The sequence below is a fragment of the Bombina bombina genome, chromosome 4 (assembly GCF_027579735.1).
Source record: "Bombina bombina isolate aBomBom1 chromosome 4, aBomBom1.pri, whole genome shotgun sequence".
Taxonomy (NCBI): domain Eukaryota; kingdom Metazoa; phylum Chordata; class Amphibia; order Anura; family Bombinatoridae; genus Bombina; species Bombina bombina.
Window position 1 is genome coordinate 856,156,188 of NC_069502.1, and position 25,685 is coordinate 856,181,872.

Here is a 25,685-nt window from a genome sequence, read left to right on the forward strand (position 1 = left end):
TATGTGAATGGAAGTTTTAGGTCTCATGACTGCAGCATCGGACGCGATCCCCTTTGCTCGTTTTCATATGAGACCTCTTCAGCTTTGTATGCTGAATCAATGGTGCAGGGATTATCCTTAAATCCCAATGTTCAACTCTCTCTGACTTGGTGGTTAGATCACCATCGTATAGTTCAAGGGGCTTGTTTTGTTCATCCAACCTGGACTGTGATCACAACAGATGCAAGTCTTTCAGGTTGGGGAGCTGTCTAGAGATCTCTGACAGCACAAGGGGTTTGGAAATCTCCAGAGGTGAGGTTACCAATCAATATTTTAGAACTCTGTGCTATTTTCAGGGCTCTTCAGGTTTGGCCTCTGTTGAAGAGAGAACCATTCATTTGTTTTCAGACAGACAATATCACAACTGTGGCATATGTCAATTATCAGGGTGGGACTCACAGTCCCCTAGCTATGAAAGAAGTATCTTGGATACTTTCTTGGGCAGAATTCAGCTCTTGTCTAATTTCTGCGGTACATATCCCAGGTATAGACAATTGGGAAGCGGATTATCTCAGCTGTCAGACTTTACATACGGGGGAGTGGTCTCTCCATCCAGATGTGTTTCTTCAGATTGTTCAGATGTGGGGTCTTCCAGAAATAGATCTGATGGCTTCCCATCCAAACAAGAAACTTCCCAGGTACTTGTCCAGGGATCCTCAGGCGGAGTCGGTGGATGCGTTAGCAGTTCCTTGGTTTTACCAACCTGCTTATATCTTTCCGCCTCTAATTCTTCTTCCAAGAGAGAATTCCAAGATCATCATGGAAAAATAGTTTGTGTTTCTGGTAGCACCAGCATGGCCTCACAGGTTCTGGTATGCAGATTTTGTCCACATGTCCAGTTGTCAACCTTGGCCACTTCCTTTAAGACCAGATCTTCTGTCTCAAGGACCGTTTTTCCATCAGGATCTCAAATCGTTAAATTTGAAGGTATGGAAATTGAACGCTTAGTGCTTAGTCATAGAGGTTTCTCTGACTCAGTGATTTATACTATGCTACAGGCTCGTAAATCTGTTTCTAGGAAGATTTATTATCGAGTTTGGAAGACTTATATTTCATGGTGTTCTTCTCAAATTCTCTTGGCATTCTTTTAGAATTCCTTGAATTTTAGAATTTCTTCAGGATGGTTTGGATAAAGGTTTGTCTGCAAGTTCTTTGAAGGGACAAATCTCTGCTCTTTCTGTTTCATTTCACAGAAAGATTGCTAAGCTTCCTGATATTCACTGTTTTGTACAGGCTTTGGACCGTATCAAGCCTGTCATTAAATCAATCTCTCCTCCTTGGAGTCTTAATTTGGTTTTGACGGCTTTACAGGCTCCTCCTTTTAAGCCTATGCATTCTTTGGATATTAAATTACTTTCTTGGAAAGTGTTGTTTCTTTTGGCTATCTTTTCTGCTAGAAGAGCTTCTGAATTATCTGCTCTTTCTTGTGATTCTCCTTTTCCGATTTTCCATCAAGATAAAGCAGTTTTGCGGACTTCATTTAAATTTTTACCTAAAGTTGTGAATTCTAACATTAATAGGGAAATTGTTGTTCCCTCCTTGTGTCCTAATCCTAAGAATTCTTTAGAGAGATCCTTACATTCTCTAGATGTTGTAAGAGCTTTGAAATATTATGTTGAAGCTACTAAAGATTTCAGGAAGACTTCTAGTCTATTTGTTGTCTTTTCTGGTTCTAAGAAAGGTCAGAAAGCTTATGCCATTTCCTTGGCATCTTGGTTAAAGCTTTTGATTCATCCGGCTTATTTGGAGTCGGGTTAGGCTCCGCCTCAGAGAATCACAGCTCATTCTACTAGATCAGTCTCCACTTCGTGGGCTTTTAAGAATGAAGCTTCAGTTGATCAGATTTGCAAAGCAGCAACTTGGTCTTCTTTGCATACATTTACTAAATCCTACCGTTTTGTTGTATTTGCCTCTTCGGAAGCAGTTTTTTGTAGAAAAGTTCTTCAGGCAGCTGTTTCAGTTTGATTCCTCTGCTTATGTTTATTATTATTATCGGTTATTTGCAGAGCGCCAACAGATTCTGCAGCGCTTTAATCTTTTTCTTTTCAGTTATGAGAAAAACTTATTTTTTTGGATGTGGATTTCATTTTTTCAGCGTAAAATGGCTGTTTTTATTTTATCCCTCCCTCTCTAGTGACTCTTCTGTTGGGTATTACTATCCCATACGTCGATAGCTCATGGACTCTTGCCAATTACATGAAAGAAAACATAATTTATGTAAGAATTTACCTGATAAATTAATTTCTTTCATATTGGCAAGAGTCCATGAGACCCACCCTTTATATGGTGGTTATGTTTTTGTATAAAGCACAATTATATTTCCAGTTCTTTTTTTGATGCATTTTACTCATTTTTTATCACCCCACTACTTGGCTATTCGTTAAACTGAATTGTGGGTGTGGTGAGGCATTTATAGGCATTTTGAGGTTTGGGAAACTTTGCCCCTCCTGGTAGGATTGTATATCCCATACCTCACTAGCTCATGGACTCTTGCCAATATGAAAGAAATACATTTATCAGGTAAGTTCTTACATAAATTATGTTTTTTATTATAATTTCAATACACAAGATTAAGTGTTTTTTTTTAAATATAGTCAAAACATTAATGAATATATACATATATTAAGTAACCTTTCTAAAATAAGCAGAAACAGACAATATTTTAAAAAATGTATTTATAAAAAGAAATATATATATATTTTGTTGTTATAATTCCGCACAATGCTTTTTATGCAGCTGGGGTGGGGGGGTCCATCCTAAACCAGACAAGGACTTTAGGAAGGCTCTTGCACATTTGATGTTAACATAAATTTTGACAATGCTTTCCCTCGAGTATGAATTTTCTGATGTCCAATAAGTTGTAACTTCTAAACAAAACGTTTCCTATATTAAAAACATGGAAATCCTTTCTATCCTGTATAAAGTTTTTGATGAGTAAAAAAATTCCTTTGCTGGTAAAACATTTTCAACATTCAGTATGAGTTTTGTGATGTTTAATAAGAGATGATTTCTGAGTAAAACACTTCCCACAGTAAGAACATGAAAATGCTTTCTCTCCTGTATGAATTTTCTGATGTCTACTAAGAGTTGATTTGTCAGTAAAACACTTCCCACATTCAGAACACGAAAATGCTTTCTCTCCTGTATGAATTTTCTGATGTCTAATAAGAGTTGATTGGTCAGTAAAACCCTTCCCACATTCAGAACATGAAAATGCTTTCTCTCCTGTATGAATTCTCTGATGTGTAGTAAGATTTGCTTTCCAAGTGAAACATTTCCCACAGTAAGAACATGAAAATGCTTTCTCTCCTGTATGAATTTTCTGATGTGTAGTAAGATTTGATTTCCGTTCAAAACATTTTCCACAGTAAGAACAGGTAAATGCTTTCTCTCCTGTATGAATTTTCTGATGTTTTAAAAGATTTGTTTGTCTGGAAAAATATTTCCCATATACAACATTTCCCACATTGCTTCTTTGATTTTGAAGATTAAAACAAGTATCTGTATTTTCACCATAGCTAGAACTAGCATTACTGCAGTTTGTAAATTCACCTGTTGATAAACACAATGGGATTAATGTTAGTTATTAATCATATAAATATATTTTGAGGACATTTCAACTGTGATAAGTGTCTATCACAAGAGTAAGGGGCAGGCTATGACCCCTACACTTTTCCTTAGCTTCATGGCAATTCTTAAAGGGACATGAAACCCAATTTGTTATTTTATTATTCAGATAGAGAATACAAGTTTTAAAAAGTTTCCAGTTTACTTAAATTATCAAATTTGCTTCGTTCTCATGGTATTCTTTGTTGAAGAGATACCTAGGTAGGTAGCGTCACATGTCTGAAGCACTACATGACAGGAAACAGTACTGCCATCTAGTGCTTTTGCTAATGTATAAAATTGTTGCAAAACGGCTGCCATATAGTGCTGCAGGTACGTGCAAACTCCTGACCTTACATCCCTGCTTTTCAAGAAAGGGTAACAAAAAAAATGTAATAATAAAAGTAAATTGGAAAGTTGTTTAAAATTGAATGCTCTATTTGAATTGTGAAAATGTTTAAGTTTTATGTCCCTTTAAGGGCAGATTAGTAGACATTAAAGAATATTTTTTATTTATTTTAAAGCAAAAATTCAAAAAATCATGTAACAAATATATTTTCAGATATCAGATCCAAATCATGCACAGATATAACAAAACATATACGAAACACATACAAAATCTCTAACAAAACACTGTCCTAATATTAGCAACAACAAAAAACAACAACTTAATGCTATGTAGGAATTAAGAAACAAAACACCTTTCTTTTTCTTTTTAATATTAATTTGTATTGAGGTTAAAGAAACATAACATTATACAAGGGATTGTTCAGTAACTGGGTGAATACAAAAGCTGAGTGGAAGACGACCTTCCGGAGAAATGCCATACATTCAATGAGCAAAAGTCAAAACCACATATACCCAATCTTTGAAAGAGTAAACCTCAGAATAAAAAGTCTGACGTATTAAATATTTCAATCATTTTGGAGAAGTATGTGTTACATAGGAGTGGAAGTTCAGGGACTAAGCAAGATGGAGAACAGACTGCGTTTGTATATTTGAAGATGAAAGGTGGTCGCTTAAGCGATTTTCCATCAGGGAAATCTAATGGGGGAATGGGGCTAGGAATAGTAGGGGGGAGGGGAGAGAGGGAGAAGAAAGGAAGAGAAAAAAAAAAGAGGAAAAAACATAATTTATGTAAGAACTTACCTGATAAATTCATTTCATATTAGCAAGAGTCCATGAGCTAGTGACGTATGGGATATACATTCCTACCAGGAGGGGCAAAGTTTCCCAAACCTTAAAATGCCTATAAATACACCCCTCACCACACCCACAATTCAGTTTAACGAATAGCCAAGAAGTGGGGTGATAAGAAAAAAGTGCGAAAGCATATAAAATAAGGAGTTGGAATAATTGTGCTTTATACAAAAAAATCAAAACCACCACAAAAAAGGGCGGGCCTCATGGACTCTTGCTAATATGAAAGAAATGAATTTATCAGGTAAGTTCTTACATAAATTATGTTTTCTTTCATGTAATTAGCAAGAGTCCATGAGCTAGTGACGTATGGGATAATGATTACCCAAGATGTGGATCTTTCCACTCAAGAGTCACTAGAGAGGGAGGGATAAAATAAAGACAGCCAATTCCTGCTGAAAATAATCCACACCCAGAATAAAATTTTAATGAAAAAACATAAGCAGAAGATTCAAACTGAAACCACTGCCTGAAGTACTTTTCTACCAAAAACTGCTTCAGAAGAAGAAAACACATCAAAATGGTAGAATTTAGTAAAAGTATGCAAAGAGGACCAAGTTGCTGTTTTGCAAATCTGATCAACCGAAGCTTCATTCTTAAACGCCCAGGAAGTAGAAACTGACCTAGTAGAATGAGCTGTAATCCTTTGAGGTGGAGTGTTACCCGACTCAACATAGGCATGATGAAATAAAGATTTCAACCAAGATGACAAATAAATGGCAGAAGCTTTCTGGTCTTTTCTAGAACCGGAAAAGATGACAAATAGACTAGAAGTCTTTCGGAAAGACTTAGTAGCTTCAACATAATATTACAAAGCTCTAACAGCATCCAAAGAATGCAATGATTTCTCCTTAGAATTCATAGGATTAGGACATAATGAAGGAACCACAATTTCTCTACTAATGTTGTTAGAATTCACAACCTTAGGTAAAAAATTCAAAAGAAGTTCGCAGCACCGCCTTATCCTGATGCAAAATAAGAAAAGGAGACTCACAAAAAAGAGTAGATAATTCAGAGACTCTTCTGGCAGAAGAGATGGCCAAAAGAAACAAAACTTTCCAAGAAAGTAATATAACGACCAAAGAATGCATGGGTACAAAAGGAGAAGCTTGAAGAGCCCCCAGAATCAAATTCAAACTCCAAAGAGGAGAAATTGACTTAATGACAGGTTTTATACGAACCAAAGCTTGTACAAAACAATGAATATCAGGAAGATTAGCAATCCTTCTGTGAAAAAGAACAGAAAGAGCAGAGATTTGTCTTTCAAGAAACTTGCGGACAAACCTTTATCTAAACCATCCTTAAGAAATATAAGTCTTCCAGACTCTATAATATATCTCTCTAGATACAGATTTACGAGCCTGTCACATAGTATCAATCACAGAGTCAAAGAAACCTCTTTGACCAAGAATCAAGCGTTCAAACTGCACACCTTAAAATTAAGGTTTTGAGATCCTGATGGAAAAAAGAACCTTGAGACAGAAAGACTGGTCTTAACGGAAGAGTCCACAGCTGGCAAGAGGCCATCCGGACAAAATCCGCATACCAAAACCTGTGAGGCCATGCTGGAGCTACCAGCAGGACAAACGAGCATTCCTTTAGAATATTAGAGAATACCCTTGGAAGAAGAACTAGAGGCGGAAAGATATAGGCAGGATGACACTTGTAAGGAAGAGATAATGCATCCACTGCCTCCGCCCGAGGATCCCTGGATCCGGACAGATACCAGGGAAGTTTTTTGTTTAGATGAGAAGCCATCAGATCTATTTCTGAGAGTTCCCACATTTGAACAATCTGAGGAAATACCTCTGGGTGAAGACCATTCGCCCAGGTGCAACGTTTGGCGACTGAGATAATCCGCTTTCCAATTGTCCATACCTGGGATATGAACCGCAGAGATTAGACAGGAGCTGGATTCCGCCCAAACCAAAATTTGAGATACTTCTTTCATAGCCAGAGGACTGTGAGTCCCTCCTTGATGATTGATGTATGCCACAGTTGTGACATTGTCTATCTGAAAACAAATGAACAACTCTCTCTTCAGAAGAGGCCAAGACTGAAGAGCTCTGAAATTGCACGGAGTTCCAAAATATTGATCGGAAATCTCACCTCCTGAGATTCCCAAACCCCTTGTGCCGTCAGATACCCCCACACAGCTCCCCAACCTGTAAGACTTGCATCTGTTGAGATTATAGTCCAGGTTGGAAGAACAAAAAAGCCCCCTGAACTAAACGATGGTGATCTCCACCATGTCAGAGAGTGTTGTATAATCGGTTTAAAGATATTAATTGAGATATCTTTGAGTAATCCCTGCACCATTGGTTCAGCATACAGAGCTGAAGAGGTCGCATGTGAAAACGAGCAAAGGAGATCGCATCTGATGCGGCAGTCCTAAGACCTAAAATTTCCATGCATAAGGCTACCAAAGGGAATGATTGTGACTGAAGGTTTTGACAAGCTGATATCAATGTTAAACTTCTCTTGTCTGACAAGGACAGAGTCATAGACACTGAATCTATTCTAGAAACCTAAAAAGGTTACACTTGTCTGAGGAATCAATGAACTGATTGGTAAATTGATCCTCCAACCATGAACTTGAAGAAACAACACAAGTCGATTCGTATGAGATTCTTCGAAAATGAGAAGACTGAGCAAGTACCCAGATATTGTCCAATAAGGAAATACCAAAAAACCCTGTTCTCTGATTACAGAAAGAAGGGCACCGAGAACCTTTGAAAAAAATTCTTGGAACTGAGGCTAGGCCAAACGGTAGAGCCACAAAACTGGTAATGCTTGTCTAAAAAGAGAATCTCAGACACTAAAAGTGATCTGGATGAATCGGAATATGTAGATACACATCCTGTAACTCTATTGTAGACATATAATGTCCTTGCTAAACAAAAGGCAGGACAGTCCTACAGTAACCATCTTGAATGTTGGTATCCTTACATAACGATTCAATATTGATAGATCCGGAACTGGTCTGAAGGAATTGACCTTCTTTGGTACAATGAAGAGATAAAATAAAACCCCAGCCCCTGTTCCAGAACTGGAACTGGCATAATTACTCCAGCCAACTCTAGATCTGAAACACATTTCAGAAATGCTGAGCCTTTGCTGTGTTAACTGGGACACGGGAAAGAAAAAAATCTCTTACCAGGAGGCTTTAACTGAAGCCAATTCTGTACCTTTCTGAAACAATGTTCTGAAACCAGAAATTGAGAACGGAATTGATCCAAATTTCTTTGAAGAAAACGTAATCTGCCCCATACCAGCTGAGCTGGAATAAGGTCCGCACCTTCATGGGTACTTAGGAGCTGGCTATAGGTTTTCTAAAAGGCTTGGATATATTCCAAACTGGAAATAGTTTCCAAACTGATACCGCTCCTGAGAATGAAGGATCAGGCTTTTGTTCCTTATTGTGAGGAAAGGAACGAAATGATTATTAGACCTAAATTTACCTTAGATTTTTTATCCTTTGGTAAAAAAGTTCCCTTCCTTCCAGAAACAGTTGAAATAATAAATTATTACCCTGGAAAGAAAGGGAAAGCAAAGTTGACTTAGAAGACATATCAGTATTCCAAGTTTAATCCATAAAGCTTTTCTAGCTAAAATAGCTAGAGACATATACCTGACATCAACTCTAATGATATCAAAAGATGGTATCACCAATAAAATTATTAGCATGTTATAGAATAATAATAATGCTATAAAATTATGATCTGTTACTTGTTGCGCTAAAGCTTCTAACCAAAAAGTTGAAGCTGCAGCAACATCCGCTAAAAATATAGCAAGATTACCTGAACATAAGTAAGCTTTTCTTAGAAAGGATTCAATTTTCCTATCTAAAGGATCCTTAAGTGAATTACTATCTGCCGTAGGAATAGTAGCACATTTAGCAGGAGTAGAGACAGCCCCATAACCTTAGGGATTTTGTCCCAAAAAAACTCTAATCTGTCAGATGGCACAGGATATAATTGCTTAAACGTTTAGAAGGAGTAAAAGAATTACCCAAATTATTCCATTCCCTGGAAATTACTTCAGAAATAGCATCAGGGAGATTAAACACTTCTGGAATAACTACAGGAGATTTAAAAACCTTATTTAAACGTTTAGATTTAGAATCAAGAGGACCAGAATCCTCTATTTCTAATGCAATTAATACTTCTTTAAATAAAGAACGAATAAATTCCATCTTGAACAAATACAAAGATTTATCAGCATCAACCTCTGAGACAGAAACCTCTGAACCAGAAGAACCATTATCAGTATCAGAATGATGATGTTCATTTAAAAATTCATCTGAAAAAAGAGAAGTTTTAAAAGACTTTTATGTAAATTAGAAGGAGAAATAACAGACATAGCCTTCTTAATGGATTTAAAAAATAAAATCTCTTATGTTTATCAGGAACACTCTGAAAATTAGATGTTGACGGAACAGCAACAGGTAATGTAACAGTACTAAAGGAAATTTTATCTGCATTAATAAGTTTGTCATGACATGCAATACAAACAACAGCTGGAGAAACAGATACCAAAAATTATAGCAGATACACTTAGCTTGGTAGCTCCAGCAGTAGACAGCGATTTTCCTGTAGTATCTTCTGACTCAGATGCAACGTGAGACATCTTGCAATATGTAAGAGAAAAAACAACATATAAAGCAAAATTGATCAAATTCCTTAAATGACAGTTTCAGGAATGGGAAAAAATGCCAAAGAACAAGCTTCTAGCAACCAGAAGCACTGAAAAAAATAAGACTTAAATAATGTGGAGACAAAAGCGACGCCCTTATTTTTTAGCGCCAAATAAGACGCCCACATTATTTGGCGCCTAAATGCTTTTGGCGCCAAAAATGACGCCACATCCGGAACGCCGGCATTTTTGGCGCAAAATAACGTCAAAAAATGATGCAACTTCCAGCGACACGTATGACGCCGGAAACGGAAAAGAATTTTTGCGCCAAAAAAGTCCGCGCCAAGAATGACGCAATAAAATGAAGCATTTTCAGCCCCAGCGAGCCTAACAGCCCACAGGAAAAAAAGAGTCAAATTTTTGAAGGTAAGAAAAAATGATTAATTCAAATGCATTATCCCAAATATGAAACTGACTGTCTGAAAAATAAGGAAAGTTGAACATTCTGAGTCAAGGCAAATAAATGTTTGAATACATATATTTAGAACTTTATAAACAAAGTGCCCAACCATAGCTTAGAGTGTCACAGAAAATAAGATTTACTTACCCCAGGACACTCATCTACATGTTTGTAGAAAGCCAAACCAGTACTGAAACGAGAATCAGCAGAGGTAATGGTATATATAAGAGTATATCGTCGATCTGAAAAGGGAGGTAAGAGATGAATCTCTACGACCGATAACAGAGAACCTATGAAATAGACCCCGTAGAAGGAGATCACTGCATTCAAATAGGCAATACTCTCCTCACATCCCTCTGACATTCACTGCACGCTGAGAGGAAAACCGGGCTCCAACTTGCTGCGGAGCGCATATCAACGTAGAATCTAGCACAAACTTACTTCACCACCTCCATCGGAGGCAAAGTTTGTAAAACTGAATTGTGGGTGTGGTGAGGGGTGTATTTATAGGCATTTTAAGGTTTGGGAAACTTTGCCCCTCCTGGTAGGAATGTATATCCCATACGTCACTAGCTCATGGACTCTTGCTAATTACATGAAAGAAAAATCCTTATTGTGACCTGCCAGTCTTGGGGAGGGCGGAACTGTGCAGACCCCTCCCCGCTGGTATGGTCCTGTGACAGTATTGGCTATCCTCCCATTATGTGGAGGAGATCATATCTTCTCCCATTGAATCCCAGACCATGGCGAACAGGTCCATTTGTTGGCGAGAGCCATATACATAGCTCTCCATAGACCGGAGATAAGAAATAAGTTGAGTCAAAGCCAGTCAGTTAGGGGGAATAGCTTTTCAGTTACGAGCAATTAGGAGTTTTGCCGCCATTGTGATTGTTATCAGGAGAGTGCGGCCGGGCGCAGAGAGGGGCCGGAGGCCAGCATGCACCAGGGCTGTTTCCGAGGTCAGAGATGCTACCAGTCCCAGGCGGCAGCACAAGGTCTCTACTTTGTTCCACAAGGGTGTTATGGCAGGGCAAGTCCACCATATGTGGTGAGGATTGCCCACCTGTTGGCAACCTCTCCAGCAGAGGGGGGAGCTACCAGGAAACATTTTATGTAACTTTGAGGGGACATAGTGCCACCTTGTCAGTAACTTAGTTTATACAGCGTCATGCAGTGAATTGACGATTTGGTGTATTGGATAGCATCAGCCCAATCCTCTGCAGACAGCCCCACCCCCCAATCTCTCTCCCAGTCTTCCATTTGCTTGGTTTTAGCAAGTTCTGAGGCATCGAGAAGAAGCTGGTAGTTAGAGGACAAGGGAGAAATATGTTGGGAGCCCGAGGATATCCGGGTCTCCCAAGGTGTCTGCTGTCTAGGTGGAGCGTTCATAAATCCCCACGACTTTAGTATAGAAAGAAACCTTAGGAGGTCAAATCTGAACCTGGGCTGGATGGCATGGGTGTGGGCCAGGACATCGGGGGGGAACTGGTTTTCCACCTGATAAGAGATCAATCATTTTAAGAGCAGAGAGGGCTCGTCGCACCGCATGACCCGCGAGAGGAAGGCCTAGAAACAAAACACCTTTCATCTGCCACTTGATTTTACTAAATGTGTTAAAAATATCATCAGTTTTGTTTATTTAAAACCTTTAAATAGCTACTCTAGCATAACGAAAAAGTTTTTAAGTCTATTTTAACCTTTTAACACCATTACGACACTCTAGTCCATCCTAATAGTGCTGGGCTTTAGCGCTGTTAGGACAGAATAGAACGTCCTAACGGTTTCTCTATCATGTGCCCCCTCCGTGCTGCATCCGGTTGGCGGACGTGCCTAACACCTCAGGCACTCCCCCAGGATCCAATCAGAATGCAGGAGGTGTATCGATCATGGCCTGCAACACTGTAACAGCCAATGAGTGGTATCATTGGCTGCTACAAGTGTATCCGCTTTCTCGTTTCCCTCACTGCGATCTGAGGGAGAGAGGAAGGCAGATTAGCGTGTCATTGTCTGTGTATGAAAAGAGAAATATATATATATTTAAAAAATATATATTTTTTTGCTACTGATCAGAGCTGCTATTGTGATCAGCCTAATATCACTGTGATCAGCCTGTTAGGGCTTTGATCAGTGCTGATCAAAAGCATTGGGAGTTTATTTGTGGGGGATAACCAATATATATATTATATTTTTTGCTGCTGATCACTGAGCTGCTACTGTGATCAGTGCCCAAAAGTTTATTTGTGGGGATCTTTAGTCACTGTTAACCCCTTTCCTGCTGTTCCCAATCACCGCCGTTCCCAGTGCTTTCCAATTTTTTTTAGTTTATATTAAAAAAAAAAAAAAAAAATCTGAGGGAATAGGGTGGGTGGTAATTGGGAAGTGGTAATTGGGTGGTTTACTGGGATTTTGGGGGAGGTGAAGTGGGAATTGGTAGAAAAAAAAATCCCTTATGGCTGCACGCTATTCAGCAGAAGAGGCTTATGCCATTCTTGCCGAAGATTCAGGGAGTGAAACCCTCTCTGCTCTGTCTGACAGCGCAACCCTTACGGCATCAGATATAGAGCCCCTGAGTGATGAATCTAATGCTGGTGCTCCCTGCCCTCCACCTAAAAGGAGGCGTCACACAAATGACCAAAATTGGCTACCCCCAAATTTAACTACCCCAGAAATGCCTGAATTTACAGAGACTCTTGGCATCACAACTGATGTTCCAGTATGTGAGCCAATAAATTATCTCTCCCTGATAGATACCATGTTTGAGCATACAGTTGCTCAAACAAATGTATATGCCAGCCAGCATCAGTCAGAGAATTCACAATCTCAGTATGTCAGAAAAAATACCTGGCACCCCACTGACATATCTGAGATTAAAAAGTTTGGGGTCGGGGGGCGTGTCCAGGCAGTGACCGAAATGGCCACAAAAACAAGAGCTTGTATATCTCAAGATCCCAGCAGCATCCATAAATATACACTACAGATTTGAGTACTTTACACTATAGAGTACTCGATAACAATACACACTGCGTACATGATCTACGAGCCCTGCACTGGACGACCAAGATCTCCCCCTGGAAGGGCCGCCTCTCCCCCAAAACCGCGATCTAGATACTGTGGGGTTCTCTATGTGACTATGGCTCCTATGGAAAAACAGATTATACAAACAGGAACCGCACACATCAGTATATATCTAAAACTTTGGGGCTTGGCTAAGAGTCTGAAAATCAGCATGTTTTTAATAAAATAAGCAAAACTATACATTTATACAAAAACACTCCCAGATGGGCTATATAAATGGATCATCTACAAAACGTTTATGAAAAGAAAAATCTAGAGTACAATGTCTCTTTAATAAGCTATAATCGCCTATAGCCGTATTTATAGGAACTTCATCCTCCTAAGTCTTCATGCGATCTGACACATACAGTCCTTCTCCGCGCTCAGTCCCTGAGCCATCTAAAGGAATCACATCCATACGGTTTAACAGTGAGAAGTCACCTATATGTTTAAGTTGTTTGTAGCCCTTGTCGGATGTATCAATAGCTCTCTTATTAATATTATGTGATGACCCAGAAATTAATATGGGAATATGAGATTATTATTTACCAGATTATCACATTTATTATGCACACTCACCTGTGATCCAAGCATCTCAGACACAATGTACATGCACACTCACCTGTAACCTGAATCCCTCAGACTAAACAAACGCTCACTCACATGTAATCTGCAGACCAGAGACACAACATACGTACACATTCACTTGTAACCCATGTCCCTCAGACACAACACACGTGCACACTCACCTGTAACCTGTCTCCCTCAAACACAACACATATGCACACTCACCTGTAACCCTCAAAATAAACATACATGCACACTCACATGTAATCTGCATACCAGAGACACAACACTCACCTGTAACCCATGTCCTTCAGAAATATCACACGTGCACACTCACCTTTGACCAAAACATCTCAGACACAATGTACATGCACACTCTCCTGTAACCTGTATCCCTCAGACTTAAAGGGACAGTCTAGGCCAAAATAAACTTTCATGATTCAGATAGAGAATGTAATTTTAAACAATTTTCCAATTTACTTTAATCACCAATTTTGCTTTGTTCTCCTGGTATTCTTAGTTGAAAGCTTAACCTAGGAGGTTCATATGCTAATTTCTTAGACCTTGAAGGCCACCTCTTTTCAGAATGCATTTTAACAGTTTTTCACCACTAGAGGGTGTTAGTTAACGTATTTCATATAGATAACACTGAGCTTGTGCACGTGAAGTTATCTGGGAGCAGGCACTGATTGGCTAAACTGCAAGTCTGTCAAAAGAACTGAAATAAAGGGGCAGTTTGCAGAGGCTTAGATACAAGATAATCACAGAGGTTAAAAGTATATTATTATAACTGTGTTGGTTATGCAAAACTGGGGAATGGGCAATAAAGGGATTATCTATCTTTTAAAACTATAAAAATTCTGGTGTAGACTGTCCCTTTAACAAACACTCACTCACATGTAATCTGCAGACCAGAAACACAACATACGTGCACATTCACTTGTAACCCATGTCCCTCAAACACAACACACGTGCATACTCAGCTGTAACCCATGTCCCTCAGAGAAAACACACGTGCACACTCACCTGGGTTGATACTGTCACTGGTTTCCTCATCCAGGGCTCCCAGCTGATGCCTCACAAACAAATCTTCTGTTATCTCAACTTTCACTATATCAGCGTTATCTTCATCTGTACAAATAAAGCAGATTCAGTTTTTATATCCCATGATTTTATAACTTAACCATAAAAAGTTTGTGTATTTCCCAGAGAGATGATAGCACCAAATACACATACTGTGATACTTTTCCATCTGGTCTTCTACTTTTTAGCTTAGGGCCTTTATTCTGGGCTGTGATCCGCTATATTCTAGTATTAAAACACAACATGAACTAAACAAAAGTTAACTCATGTTGTTATCTGCGCTTATAAACCAGACAGTAAACTATAAGTGAGATCAGTAAGTAACTGTGTGCACAGCCCCGGCAGACTCTCACGTATTACTACTCACCGGCAGGGAGGGAGAGCAGTAAGTAACTGTGTGCACAGCCCCCGCAGACTCTCACGTATTACTACTCACCGGCAGGGAGGGAGAGCAGTAAGTAACTGTGTGCACAGCCCCGGCAGACTCTCACGTATTACTACTCACCGGCAGGGAGGGAGAGCAGTAAGTAACTGTGTGCACAGCCCCGGCAGACTCTCACGTATTACTACTCACCGGCAGGGAGGGAGAGCAGTAAGTAACTGTGTGCACAGCCCCGGCAGACTCTCACGTATTACTACTCACCGGCAGGGAGGGAGAGCAGTAAGTAACTGTGTGCACAGCCCCGGCAGACTCTCACGTATTACTACTCACCGGCAGGGAGGGACCAATGTATTTCAGTCTGATGACTATTCATGTCATCTGTCTCATCCTCTTCCTTCACTTTTAATAGCCCAGTGCCCGGGTTTTCCTCTAGACGCCCTGTAATTACAGCAGGAAGTTACCTGATAGTACACATATTTATAATTCAGACATCTTTAACACATTTTGCCTCAATTAAATGTTATTGGGGAAGCTTCTATGAGAAATACATTGTATAAAATTATTCTGATATCTGATCATTTTTCTTTCGATAGAACAAGTGAGATAACCGCTGCATAAGAATCTTATTTAATAGTACGAAAAAGCGACATATAACTCCCTATACCAGCTTAACCTGCTTCCTAACAAACACCTGACTCAGTACAAACCTAAGTGACTTTAATAAAATCTAAATAAAATTTTACGACAGATGTTATGCAGCCATTTACTACAATTATATCTGTGTATCAGCACACAAAGCTAGTCTATGTGACTCACACCCAGTACTACTGCAGCTGTAGTGCTATAATTATACCTATGTATTAGCACACACAGCTTTCTATGTGACTCACACCCAGTACTACTGCAGCTGTAGTGCTATAATTATACCCATGTATCAGCACACACAGCTTGTCTATGTGACACAGACCCAGTACTACTGCAGCTGTAGTGCTATAATTATACCTGTGTATCAGCACACACAGCTTGTCTATGTGACTCAGACCCAGTACTACTGCAGCTGTAGTGCTATAATTATACTGTGTATCAGCACACACAGCTTGTCTATGTGACTCAGACCCAGTACTGCTGCAGCTGTAGTGCTATAATTATACTGTGTATCAGCACACACAGCTTGTCTATGTGACTCAGACCCAGTACTACTGCAGCTGTAGTGCTATAATTATACCCATGTATCAGCACACACAGCTTGTCTATGTGACTCAGACCCAGTACTACTGCAGCTGTAGTGCTATAATTATACCAGTGTATCAGCACACACAGCTTGTCTATGTGACTCAGACCCAGTACTACTGCAGCTGTAGTGCTATAATTATACCTGTGTATCAGCACACACAGCTTGTCTTTGTGACTCACATCCAGTACTACTGCAGCTGTAGTGCTATAATTATACCTGTGTATCAGCACACACAGCTTGTCTATGTGACTCAGACCCAGTACTACTGCAGCTGTAGTGCTATAATTATACTTGTGTATCAGCACACACAGCTCGTCTATGTGACTCACACCCAGTACTACTGCAGCTGTAGTGCTATAATTATACCTATGTATTAGCACACACAGCTTTCTATGTGACTCACACCCAGTACTACTGCAGCTGTAGTGCTATAATTATACCCATGTATCAGCACACACAGCTTGTCTATGTGACACAGACCCAGTACTACTGCAGCTGTAGTGCTATAATTATACCTGTGTATCAGCACACACAGCTTGTCTATGTGACTCAGACCCAGTACTACTGCAGCTGTAGTGCTATAATTATACTGTGTATCAGCACACACAGCTTGTCTATGTGACTCAGACCCAGTACTGCTGCAGCTGTAGTGCTATAATTATACTGTGTATCAGCACACACAGCTTGTCTATGTGACTCAGACCCAGTACTACTGCAGCTGTAGTGCTATAATTATACCCATGTATCAGCACACACAGCTTGTCTATGTGACTCAGACCCAGTACTACTGCAGCTGTAGTGCTATAATTATACCAGTGTATCAGCACACACAGCTTGTCTATGTGACTCAGACCCAGTACTACTGCAGCTGTAGTGCTATAATTATACCTGTGTATCAGCACACACAGCTTGTCTTTGTGACTCACATCCAGTACTACTGCAGCTGTAGTGCTATAATTATACCTGTGTATCAGCACACACAGCTTGTCTATGTGACTCAGACCCAGTACTACTGCAGCTGTAGTGCTATAATTATACTTGTGTATCAGCACACACAGCTCGTCTATGTGACTCACACCCAGTACTACTGCAGCTGTAGTGCTATAATTATACCTGTGTATCAGCACACACAGCTCGTCTATGTGAGATCAGACCCAGTACTACTGCAGCTGTAGTGCTATAATTATACTGTGTATCAGCACACACAGCTTGTCTATGTAAATCAGACCCAGTATTACTGCAGCTGTAGTGCTATAATTATACCTGTGTATCAGCACACACAGCTTGTCTATATGACTCACACCCAGCACTACTGCAGCTGTAGTGCTATAATTATACTGTGTATCAGCACACACAGCTTGTCTATGTGACATAGACCCAGTACTACTGAAGCTGTAGTGCTATAATTATACCCGTGTATCAGAACACATAGCTTGTCTATGTGACTCAGACCCAGTACTACTGCAGCTGTAGTGCTATAATTATACCTGTGTATCAGCACACACAGCTTGTCTATGTGACACACATCCAGTACTACTGCAGCTGTATTGCTATAATTATCCCTGTATATCAGCACACACAGCTTGTCTATGTGACACACCCCCAGTACTACTGCAGCTGTAGTGCTATAATTATACCTGTGTATCAGCACACACAGCTTGTCTATGTGACTCAGACCCAGTACTACTGCAGTTGTAGTGCTATAATTATACCTCTGTATCAGCACACACAGCTTGTCTCTGTGACTCAGACCAGGTACTACTGCAGCTGTAGTGCTATAATTATACCTGTGTATCAGCACACACAGCTTGTCTATGTGAGATCAGACCCAGTACTACTGCAGCGGTAGTGGTATAATTATACCCAATTATCAGCACACACAGCTTGTCTATGTGACTCACACCCAGTACTATTGCAGCTACTGTGCTATAATTATACCTGTGTATTAGCATATACAGCTTGTCTATGTGACACAGACCCAGAACTACTGCAGCAATAGTGCTATAATTATACCTGTGTATCAGCACACACAGCTTGTCTATGGGACTCACACCCAGTACTACTGTAGCTGTAGTGCTATATACCTGTGTATCAGCACACACAGCTTGTCTATGTAACTCAGACCCAGTACTACTGCAGCTGTAGTGCTATAATTATACCTGTGTATCAGCACACACAGCTTGTCTATGTAACTCAGACCCAGTACTACTGCAGCTGTAGTGCTATAATTATACCTGTGTATTAGCACACAGCTTGTCTATGTAACTCAGAGCCACTACTACTGCAGCTGTAGTGCTATAATTATACCTGTGTATCAGCACACACAGCGTGTCTATGTGAGCTCAGACCCAGTACTACTGCAGCTATAGTGCTATAATTACACCTGTGTATTAGCACACACAGCTTTTCTATGTGAGATCAGACCCAGTACTACTGCCGCTGTAGTGCTATAATTATACCTGTGTATCAGCACACAAAGCTTGTCTATGTAACACAGACCCAGTACTACTGCAGCTGTAGTGTTATAATTATACCTCTGTATCAGCACACACAGCTCGTCTATGTGAGATCAGACCCAGTACTACTGCAGCTGTAGTGCTATAATTATACCTGTGTATCAGCACACACAGCTTGTCTATGTAAATCAGACCCAGTATTACTGCAGCTGTAGTGCTATAATTATACCTGTGTATCAGCACACACAGCTTGTCTATATGACTCACACCCAGCACTACTGCAGCTGTAGTGCTATAATTATACTGTGTATCAGCACACACAGCTTGTCTATGTAAATCAGACCCAGTACTACTGCAGCTGTAGTGCTATAATTATACCTGTGTATCAGCACACACAGCTTGTCTATGTGACTCACACACAGTACTACTGCAGCTGTAGTGCTATAATTATACCTGTATATTAGCACACACAGCTTGTCTATGTAACTCAGAGCCAGTACTACTGCAGCTGTAGTGCTATAATTATACCTGTGTATCAGCACACACAGCGTGTCTATGTGAGCTCAGACCCAGTACTACTGCAGCTATAGTGCTATAATTATACCTGTGTATTAGCACACACAGCTTGTCTATGTGACTCACACCCAGTACTACTACAGCTGTAGTGCTATAATTATACCTGTGTATCAGCACACACAGCTTGTCTATGTAACACAGACCCAGTACTACTGCAGCTGTAGTGCTATAATTATACCTGTGTATCAGCACACACAGCTTGTCTATGTGACCCAGACACAGTACTACTGCAGCTGTAGTGCTATAATTATACTGTGTATCAGCACACACAGCTTGTCTATGTGAGATCAGACACAGTACTACTGCAGCTGTAGTGCTATAATTATACTGTGTATTAGCACACACAGCTTGTCTATGTGACTCAGACCCAGTACTTCTGCAGCTGTAGTGCTATAATTATACCTGTGTATCAGCACACACAGCTTGTCTATGTGACTCAGACCCAGTACTTCTGCAGCTATAGTGCTATAATTATACCTGTGTATCAGCACACACAGCTTGTCTATGTGACTCACACCCAGTACTACTGCAGCTGTAGTGCTATAATTATACCTGTGTATCAGCACATACAGCTGGTCTATGTAACACAGACCGAGTACTACTGCAGCTGTAGTGCTATAATTATACTGTGTATCAGCACACACAGCTTGTCTATGTGACTCAGACCGAGTACTACTGCAGCTGTAGTGCTATAATTATACCTGTGTATCAGCACATACAGCTTGTCTGTGTGATCTCAGACCCAGTGCTACTGCAGCCAGTAGCGGACCTACTCAACCGAGGGCCTTGGTGCCAGATTTTTTTGGGCCCCCCAAAAGGTAACTCTATATAATGATATTGAGGATAGATAAATAAATAGATGGTAGCTACACATGCAACAATAAAAGTCTCACCTGTATCAGGATTGTACACATTCTGCACAAGCCTATTTATGTCCATGTCCATCTGAATGTATCTGCACTTTTGTCATGCATATGCATAAAATGTTGCACTATCGCCTAGATTACAAGTTTTGCGCTATAGAGGATGCAAAACGAACACAACAAAAGTTGCGTTATTTCACCCTCCATAGCGCTGCCATTACGAGTTTTTGAAAAGCCGCCTTCTGCGTGCGATATGATTGCATTAAGCTCCATACCGCACAAAATACAAGCGCTGCTTTGACGTGCTCGTGCATGCTTTCCCCATAGACATCAATGGGGAGAGAGTGTTAGAAAAAAACCTAACACCTGCAATCGCAGAATGAGAAGCTCCGTAACGCAACCCCATTGATGTCTATGGGGAAAAAAAAAAGTTACGTTTAAACCGAACACCCTAACATAAACCCCTCTTATCTGCTGCCACCGACATCGCCGACACCTACATAGTTATTAACCCCTAATCTGCCACTCCCAACATCGCGCCACAGAAATAAAGTTATTGACCCCTAATCTGCCGCTCCCAATATCGCCGCCACTATAATAAAGTTATTAACCCTTATACCCCCGCACCCCAACATCGCCCACACTATAATAAAGATATTAACCCCTATTCCGCCACTCCCCAACATCGCCGCCACTAAACAAAGTTATTAACCCCTAAACCTCTGGCCTCCCACATCACTACCACTAATTAAAGCTATTAACCCCTAAACCGCCAGCCCCCCCACATCACAAAACACTAAATTAAATTATTAACCTTAAAGGGACATTATACACATTTTTTCTTTGCATAAATGTTTTGTAGATCTATTTATATAGCCTGTAAAGTTTTTTTTAAGAAAAAATGTATAGTTTTGCTTATTTTTAAATAACATTGCTCTGATTTTCAGACTCCTAACCAAGCCCCAAACTTTTATGAGAATACTGATGTATACCTACTGCAGCTTGCTCCTGTTTGTGTAAAGGGTCTTTTCATACGCAAAAGAAAGGGGAGGGGGGAGTGTCTTATTTCCCACTTTCAGTGGGCTTTCCAGCTACATTTTCAACAGAGCTAAACTGAGAGCTTCTAAGTAAGTTTTTAAATAGTTTTATACTGGATTTTTATATCAGTATCTGTGCATCTTATTCTTTATAGTAGTGTCTATTACATGCAGTTATATGAAAATGAGTGTATACTGTCCCTTTAACTTTAAATTAACATTACAAGATGCCTATCTTAAAATAAATAAAACTTACCTGTGAAATTAAAAAAACTAAGTTTAATCTATATATTAAACTAACATTACTATTATACTAAAATTAAAATGACTATCAATTAAATAAATAAAATTTAAAAAAGTCTAACCATACTAAAAAAAAAAAAAATCTAAAATTACAAAAAATAAAAAAACATAATTAATGTAAGAACTTACCTGATAAATTCATTTCTTTCATATTAGCAAGAGTCCATGAGCTAGTGACGTATGGGATATACATTCCTACCAGGAGGGGCAAAGTTTCCCAAACCTCAAAATGCCTATAAATACACCCCTCACCACACCCACAAATCAGTTTAACGTATAGCCAAGAAGTGGGGTGATAAGAAAAAAGTGCGAAAGCATAAAAAATAAGGAATTGGAATAATTGTGCTTTATACAAAAAAATCATAACCACCACAAAAAAGGGTGGGCCTCATGGACTCTTGCTAATATGAAAGAAATAATTTATGTAAGAACTTACCTGATAAATTCATGTTTTCTTTCATGTAATTAGCAAGAGTCCATGAGCTAGTGACGTATGGGATAATGACTACCCAAGATGTGGATCTTCCACGCAAGAGTCACTAGAGAGGGAGGGATAAAATAAAGACAGCCAATTCCGCTGAAAAAAAATCCACACCCAAAATAAAGTTTAAATCTTATAATGAAAAAAACTAAAATTATAAGCAGAAGAATCAAACTGAAACAGCTGCCTGAAGTACTTTTCTACCAAAAACTGCTTCAGAAGAAGAAAACACATCAAAATGGTAGAATTTAGTAAAAGTATGCAAAGAAGACCAAGTGGCTGCTTTGCAAATCTGATCAACTGAAGCTTCATTCCTAAACGCCCAGGAAGTAGAAACTGACCTAGTAGAATGAGCTGTAATCCTTTGAGGCGGAGTTTTACCCGACTCGACATAAGCATGATGAATCAAAGATTTTAACCAAGATGCCAAAGAAATGGCAGAAGCCTTCTGACCTTTCCTAGAACCGGAAAAGATAACAAATAGACTAGAAGTCTTTCGGAAATCCTTAGTAGCTTCAACATAATATTTCAAAGCTCTAACTACATCCAAAGAATGCAACGACTTTTCCTTAGAATTCTTAGGATTAGGACACAATGAAGGAACCACAATTTCTCTACTAATGTTGTTAGAATTCACAACCTTAGGTAAAAATTTAAAAGAAGTTTGCAACACCGCCTTATCCTGATGAAAAATCAGAAAAGGAGACTCACAAAAAAGAGCAGATAATTCAGAAACTCTTCTAGCAGAAGAGATGGCCAAAAGAAACAAAACTTTCCAAGAAAGTAATTTAATGTCCAGCGAATGCATAGGTTCAAACGGAGGAGCTTGAAGAGCCCCCAGAACCAAATTCAAACTCCAAGGAGGAGAAATTGACTTAATAACAGGTTTTATATGAGCCAAAGCTTGTACAAAACAATGAATATCAGGAAGACTAGCAATCTTTCTGTGAAAAAGAACAGAAAGAGCAGATATTTGTCCTTTCAAGGAACTTGCAGACAAACCTTTATCCAAACCATCCTGAAGAAACTGTAAAATTCTAGGAATTCTAAAAGAATGCCAAGAAAAATGATGAGAAAAACACCAAGAAATGTAAATCTTCCAGACTCGATAATATATCTTCCTAGATACAGTTTTACGAGCCTGTAACATAGTATTAATCACAGAGTCAGAGAAACCTCTATGACTGAGAATCAAGCGTTCAATCTCCATACCTTCAAATTTAAGGATTTGAGATCCTGATGGAAAAAAGGACCTTGCAATAGAAGGTCTGGTCTTAACGGAAGAGTCCACGGTTGGCAAGTGGCCATCCGGACAAGATCCGCATACCAAAACCTGTGAGGCCATGCTGGAGCCACCAGCAGAACAAACAAGCACTCCTTTAGAATCTTGGAAATCACTCTTGGAAGAAGAACTAGAGGCGGAAAGATATAGGCAGGATGATACTTCCAAGGAAGTGACAATGCATCCACTGCCTCCGCTTGAGGATCCCTGGATCTGGACAGATACCTGGGAAGCTTCTTGTTTAGATGAGAAGCCATCAGATCTATTTCTGGAAGTCCCCACATTTGAACAATCTGAAGAAATACCTCTGGGTGAAGAGACCATTCACCCGGATGTAAAGTTTGGCGACTGAGATAATCCGCTTCCCAATTGTCTATACCTGGGATATGAACCGCAGAAATTAGACAGGAGCTGGATTCCGCCCATACCAGTATTCGAGATACTTCTTTCATAGCCAGAGGACTGTGAGTCCCTCCTTGATGATTGACATATGCCACGGTTGTGACATTGTCCGTCTGAAAACAAATGAACGACTCTCTCTTTAGAAGAGGCCATGACTGAAGAGCTCTGAAAATTGCACGGAGTTCCAAAATGTTGATTGGTAATCTCACCTCCTGAGAATCCCAAACCCCTTGTGCTGTCAGAGACCCCCAAACAGCTCCCCAACCTGTCAGACTTGCATCTGTTGAAATCACAGTCCAGGTCAGAAGAACAAAAGAAGCCCCCTGAACTAAACGATGGTGGTCTGTCCACCACGTCAGAGAGTGTCGTACAATCGGTTTTAAAGATATTAATTGAGATATCTTTGTATAATCCCTGCACCACTGGTTCAGCATACAGAGCTGAAGAGGTCGCATGTGAAAACGAGCAAAGGGGATCGCATCCGACGTCTCTTGTCTGTCAGAGACAGAGTCATGGACACTGAATCTATCTGGAAACCTAAAAAGGTTACCCTTGTCTGAGGAATCAATGAACTTTTCGGTAAATTGATCCTCCAACCATGATCTTGAAGAAACAACACAAGTCGATTCGTATGAGATTCTGCTAAATGTGAAGACTGAGCAAGTACCAAGATATCGTCCAAATAAGGAAATACCACAATACCCTGTTCTCTGATTACAGAGAGAAGGGCACCGAGAACCTTTGTAAAAATTCTTGGAGCTGTTGCTAGGCCAAACGGCAGAGCCACAAACTGGTAATGCTTGTCTAGGAAAGAGAATCTCAGAAACTGATAGTGATCTGGATGAATCGGAATATGCAGATATGCATCCTGTAAATCTATTGTGGACATATAATGCCCTTGCTGAACAAAAGGCAGAATAGTCCTTATAGTTACCATTTTGAATGTTGGTATCCTTACATAAGGATTCAATATTTTTAAATCCAGAACTGGTCTGAAGGAATTCTCCTTATTTGGTACAATGAAAATATTTGAGTAAAACCCCAGCCCCTGTTCCAGAACTGGAACTGGCATAATTACTCCAGCCAACTCTAGATCTGAAACACATTTCAGAAATGCTTGAGCCTTCACTGGATTTACTGGGACACGGGAAAGAAAAAATCTTCTTGCAGGAGGCCTTATCTTGAAGCCTATTCTGTACCCTTGTGAAACAATGTTCTGAATCCAAAGATTGTGAATAGAATTGATCCAAATTTCTTTGAAAAATCGTAATCTGCCCCCTACCAGCTGAGCTGGAATGAGGGCCGCACCTTCATGTTGACTTGGGAGCTGGCTTCGGCTTTCTAAAAGGCTTGGATTTATTCCAGACTGGAGATGGTTTCCAAACTGATACTGCTCCTGTAGGGGAAGGATCAGGCTTTTGTTCCTTATTGTGACGAAAGGAACGATAACGATTAGAAGACCTAAATTTACCTTTAGATTTTTTATCCTGTGGTAAAAAAGTTCCTTTCCCCCCAGTAACAGTTGAAATAATAGAATCCAACTGTGAACCAAATAATTTATTACCCTGGAAAGAAAGGGAAAGCAAAGTTGACTTAGAAGACATATCAGCATTCCAAGTTTTAAGCCATAAAGCTCTTCTAGCTAAAATAGCTAGAGACATATACCTGACATCAACCCTAATGATATCAAAGATGGCATCACAAATAAAATTATTAGCATGTTGAAGAAGATTAACAATGCTATGAGAATTATGATCTGTTACTTGTTGCGCTAAAGCTTCCAACCAAAAAGTTGAAGTTGCAGCAACATCCGCTAAAGATATAGCAGGTCTAAGAAGATTACCTGAACATAAGTAAGCTTTTCTTAGGAAGGATTCAATTTTCCTATCTAAAGGATCCTTAAAGGAAGTACTATCTGCATAGTAGTACGTTTAGCAAGAGTCGAGATAGCCCCATCAACCTTAGGGATTTTGTCCCAAAACTCTAATCTGTCAGATGGCACAGGATATAATTGCTTAAAACGTT

At 39.7% G+C, this 25,685-nt stretch overlaps 1 protein-coding gene across 2 annotated transcripts in view; it reads right to left on the bottom strand.

Moving 5' to 3' along the window:
- Positions 1–2,696: 2,696 nt before the first annotated feature.
- Positions 2,697–25,685, bottom strand: part of LOC128657299 (zinc finger protein 845) — a 143,278-nt gene continuing 120,289 nt past the window's right edge. For both annotated transcript variants that reach the window (XM_053711588.1, XM_053711589.1), the window contains 3 exons: positions 15,357–15,464; positions 14,588–14,692; positions 2,697–3,591 (listed from right to left, as the gene is read on the bottom strand). In XM_053711588.1, coding sequence (XP_053567563.1) covers positions 3,005–3,591; positions 14,588–14,692; positions 15,357–15,464 — 800 coding nt within the window. In that variant the 3' untranslated portion in view covers positions 2,697–3,004. The remainder of the gene's footprint in view (positions 3,592–14,587; positions 14,693–15,356; positions 15,465–25,685) is intronic.